Source organism: Oryzias melastigma, linkage group LG3 (genome assembly GCF_002922805.2).
Source record: "Oryzias melastigma strain HK-1 linkage group LG3, ASM292280v2, whole genome shotgun sequence".
In the NCBI taxonomy this organism is placed as follows: Eukaryota; Metazoa; Chordata; class Actinopteri; order Beloniformes; family Adrianichthyidae; genus Oryzias; species Oryzias melastigma.
Window position 1 is genome coordinate 10,423,323 of NC_050514.1, and position 4,459 is coordinate 10,427,781.

Genomic DNA, 4,459 nt, shown 5'->3' on the forward strand with positions numbered 1-4,459 from the left:
ACCTAAAGCTGTAAACAGTGTACCTCTCTGTTAGACTTTCTTTTTTCCTTTGGAACAATAAAGATCTGATCGAAGGAGCCAAAACATTCAACAAGTTATGTCTTAACATCTTGTTGCCAATGATAAGTGTTGGATATACGGTTAAAAATAAAAACTCAATTTGACAAAATAAAAGATTAAATTTAACCAATATCTTGGGACTTGATCTTTGAAGCATTCTTTCCTATTTATTCTTCTTGACAAATAGCCAATGTGACCGTGTCATTATGGTCATCTGCTCAGTTTCTTTAAATGTGAAAAGTTCTAATGGATTTGTTATCCCGTCCACACACAGTCCACCCTGCTTGCATGCAGATTCTGAATGCACCGTGTACGAATAAATCCTTGTACAAACAGAAGCTTGTTAGATCAGTCCATCCAGCCATCTTCTGTCATCCCTAACGGATGCACATCTGGGTCTGACCTCATTGTGTTTTTCACAGCCACAATTATTCTCAGTAATCCTCTCAACAGTCGTTGAAATGAAGAATGTCGCCTCAAAGATTTTTTTTTTAATTGCTGTAGTTTTCCACCACTTTAGTGTTTAAGAACCACAATCGGGGAACACAACTAGTCCATGTTAGTCAGCTTATCCTGTAGTACTGTCCTTACTTTATCCTCTCAAATCTAATCCTATAACAACACTGTGTTAGCTACACTGTAACATTGGACAGGTACTGCAGTAACAAACCCTTCATGTGTGGTTTTGGAGACTTTTATTATTTTACTAATATTTGAGATTCCAACAGCACAACTTTCCATTTACACTTTGATTTTCTTAACAAAACAGGTACAAAAAATGCTGCGTTTGTCTCATCTTGGATAGGATTGATTCCTAAGATAAGATCACCAAGATCCACCCACAGACAGTAGCAGTGGGAAACAATAGCCATTTGTGACATCCACTGGTTGGACTGAAACTCCATTGATATGCTCCAACCACAGTTTCAGAGAGAGGGGCGTCTTTGTGTACTGAACCCTGTCACCTCTTAACATCCTTTGCAAAATACAATAAGACAAAATACAAAACAGAGGACTCTCTGGTGTGTAAATGGCACACTCTCATGACAATGAAAAGAACAGAGGGTTCAAAAATGATCCCCCCAAACTGAATGAAAGAATGAGATTATTGCAGTTTTAAGGAGGATATTTTTAAATCACATTTGTCCAGCAATTGTAGTCAAACTTCATACAAATGTATCTTTTATTTATTTATTTTTTTAACCCTACTTATTACCCAACAAAGATTGCAAACTATACTATGTGCAGTACTTGCTGTAAAACGTTGATCCACTCAGAAATATGTTTTAAACATAGAGTACATATCATAATTGCAATGCTATATTGATGTATTTAGATGTGTTATAATCTGAAGTTGTCCTCACGTGCCCCTTCTCTTTATTTTGTCTTATCTTATGTTGTAAAAGAAAAGGCGAAAAAAATAGGGTTATTTGAAAATTGAAGTGTTTAACATGCTTTATTTTTCCGATGCCCATTCTATGTCAGCTGTTTTTCTGTACAGTTTGCTCATTTTACTCGTGACACATTTGGATTTTTTTGGATCTGTGTCAGATTATTATGTAAGAACAGAGAACTGCAGCAAAAGTAATAAACTATGGTGTTAAGTCTTAATGAGATAATCAAGCTACAATATGAGCCTCTTAAAAATAGATTAGTTTCTGCTCAATGGTGCTTCTGGTGACAATGCGGATGTTGACTACATTTGTGAAATCACCATTACCTTCAGATGAATATTCCTTTTTTTAAATTTATTTATAGATTTTTATCTATACCAGATTTTTTTTTGTTTTGTTTTTTGAAAGATGTTTAAATTCTCTAAAACACTTTGTATTTTAGTGTGAAAAATGCTTTACAAAGTTTGATTTTTTTTTTGACAGTTTTTATGCATAGATAAATGATAAAACGACTACTATAAAATGTATTTTAATGCACAAAATACCCTTTTTTGAGTATTATTAATAAATTGTTTTAAATTAGTCATTAGTGGTTGCTTATTTAGTTTCACCATCAAAAGTAATTTGACGCAGTATACCTCGATTTTAACCTGCAGCAACTTTATTTATATCATGATGTGTTCTTTTCTGTCATGTTTCTACTTATTCTTTGTACATGACTAGTTAGATCTAATTTTGTTGTCCCAATTCACTGTTTTTGCAAATCCACAGTATTTTTGTCTGAGAAGTTTATGGTTTTTGTTCAAAAAAATTTTTATTGTTAATTTAAACCTTCAAAAATGGCTCTGCAAAAATCACAAACCTATTGGAGAAGTGAAGTTCAACTCTGACACAATGTTCTGGCTGTTTTCATGACTTTTTGTTTCCACCCAGCAGTGAAGTACCTAAATGAGAAGTAAAATGAAAGAAGAAAAAAAATCTACCAGAACTTGGTACAAATATGAAAAACTGCTTTGAGAAAAAGCAAACTGAGAATGTACTGGCTGACTAAAAACGTGACAAATAGTTATCAGCCCTGAAGAGAAAGACCTAATTGTCTCTCGCATACATCACACAGCCAGCAATTACCCGCCTTCGCTCACTGTGTGACTGTAATGGCTGATGGTTTGTCTTTGTGCAGGATGTGAAGCTTTCACCTGAAGTGGAACCATTTATCCCGCAGAGGAAAGGTTTTGAAGGTCCTATAATCAGCATGAGTCTTTCTGGGGAAGCAGGCGGCGGCGGAGGAGGAGGAGGCGGAGGTGGTGGGGGTATTGGAGGAGGCAGTGGAGGGGTGGAAGCCACATCCATACCCAGCTACCTCATCACCTGCTATCCTTTTGTCCAGGAGAACCAACCCAGCAGGTACTTGTACAGTCAGTGTTTGTGCTGGGGTCAGAGGTCACTGGTTTTAGGATGAACCTCTAAAGATATTTGAAGCTAAGTTAATAGCATTTGTACTTCTTGTTTTGGAATTTGAACCTAACCAGGTCTGTGAGGTATCAGTCATTCCTTACAGCATAATCTGTCAATAAGTGGACTTTGTTCAAAGAACAAACATATGTCTTCCCATGTTTTCTAGAGAAACTCGATCTCCCTCCCCCTTTTTTTTAAGTGAACACTGATCATCTAGGTATTTATTTAAACTTTGATTCCTCTCATTGGTTTTTACTGCAAGACTATCTAGTCATAAATGGAACAGAAATAGAACTACAACCCCCTTAATGTTTCCAGTGGCTCTTCCTCTGTCCCAAATGCGGCGCCGCGTCCTGCGTGCATCCGCTCCTTCGTTTCCTTCCCCACCATTTGAATGCAAGGAAATGCCCGCTATCGTAGAGTAGCTGCGAAAATATCATCCGGATCTCTATTAGCATTAGCACATGCTGCGTTTGTGACCCGAGAAAACCAACGTTTAGAGCAGGCTGTGTGAACAAAGGTGCAACCTCTGAAAATAATCCAAATACTATTATAGATTCATTTGAGTCACATTTCCAAATTGATATTTTTAAGGGTTAATAAAGGTTTAATTATAATTTTTTTTTTATTTTATTTTTATTTTTTTACAGGCAACATCCTGTATATAATGGAGGGGAGCTGCGCTGGCAGCAGCCTAACCCCACCCCTGGTGCTCCATACTTGGCCTACCCCATCATGTCTTCCCCCCAGCCTCCTGTCTCCAACGATTACACTTACTACCAGTTCATGCCTGCTCCTTGCCCACCAGTGATGGGCTTTTATCAGCCCTTCCCAGGCACCTACGCCGGTCCCGTTCAAGCAGGTGTAGTCAACCCTGTCTCAGCAGAGGTCAGCGAAAGACCCCTGTCCCTCGGACTCGCGTATGGAATGGCCAGTCAAAGAGGAAGGGGAATGGTCCGATCTAATGTCCCGCCAAAGGTACAAAAGATCAGCACTTTTATTTGATTCAGACTCAGATTATTGCTCATATTCATGTTTTTGTGTGTGTGTGTTTTCTCACAGCAACATTTGGGTGTTTACCAAGCTGCTCGGGGTCGTCGACCTCCAACAAGAAATGTAGCTGTGCAGAAGGAGGTGTGCACCTTAGGGCCTGACGGTATTACCAAGACTGTGATGCTGGTGGATGCCGCACAGCAGACGGGTAAGAAAACTACTGTCTGCAGCAACTAAAGACACAGCTGGTTTATTGTATCAATCTTTGCGAAAATCTGTTTCTACAAAACCTGCGAGAAAAACCCAAACTCTGAAACCATTAAGTTACTTCAGTTCTGGAAATTATTAGGTCTTTTTTTATATCTGGGGACAAAGAAAGTATGACAAACGTCTGGTCCTGCAAGTTGTTGGTGTTTGGTTTGAGCCAGTGGTAGAAACGGAATGCAGAGATTCCTGTTAGAGGTTAACATGAGTGAAACTCAGGCCTCCATGATGTAATGCTCCTGAACAAATACTTAAGCCTGTCAGTTTGGATTTTTTTCTTAATTGTTTTTTTT

The 4,459-nt window shown here is 38.3% G+C and overlaps 1 protein-coding gene across 1 annotated transcript in view; it reads left to right on the forward strand.

Annotated features, from left to right (window-relative positions):
• secisbp2l (SECIS binding protein 2-like) overlaps nucleotides 1-4,459 on the forward strand; it is a gene marked incomplete in the record, with an annotated part of 17,249 nt that overhangs the window by 938 nt on the left and 11,852 nt on the right. The window contains 3 exon segments of the mRNA XM_024295641.2: nucleotides 2,635-2,858; nucleotides 3,560-3,887; nucleotides 3,972-4,110. Of these exon segments, the coding sequence (XP_024151409.1) occupies nucleotides 2,635-2,858; nucleotides 3,560-3,887; nucleotides 3,972-4,110 (691 nt within the window).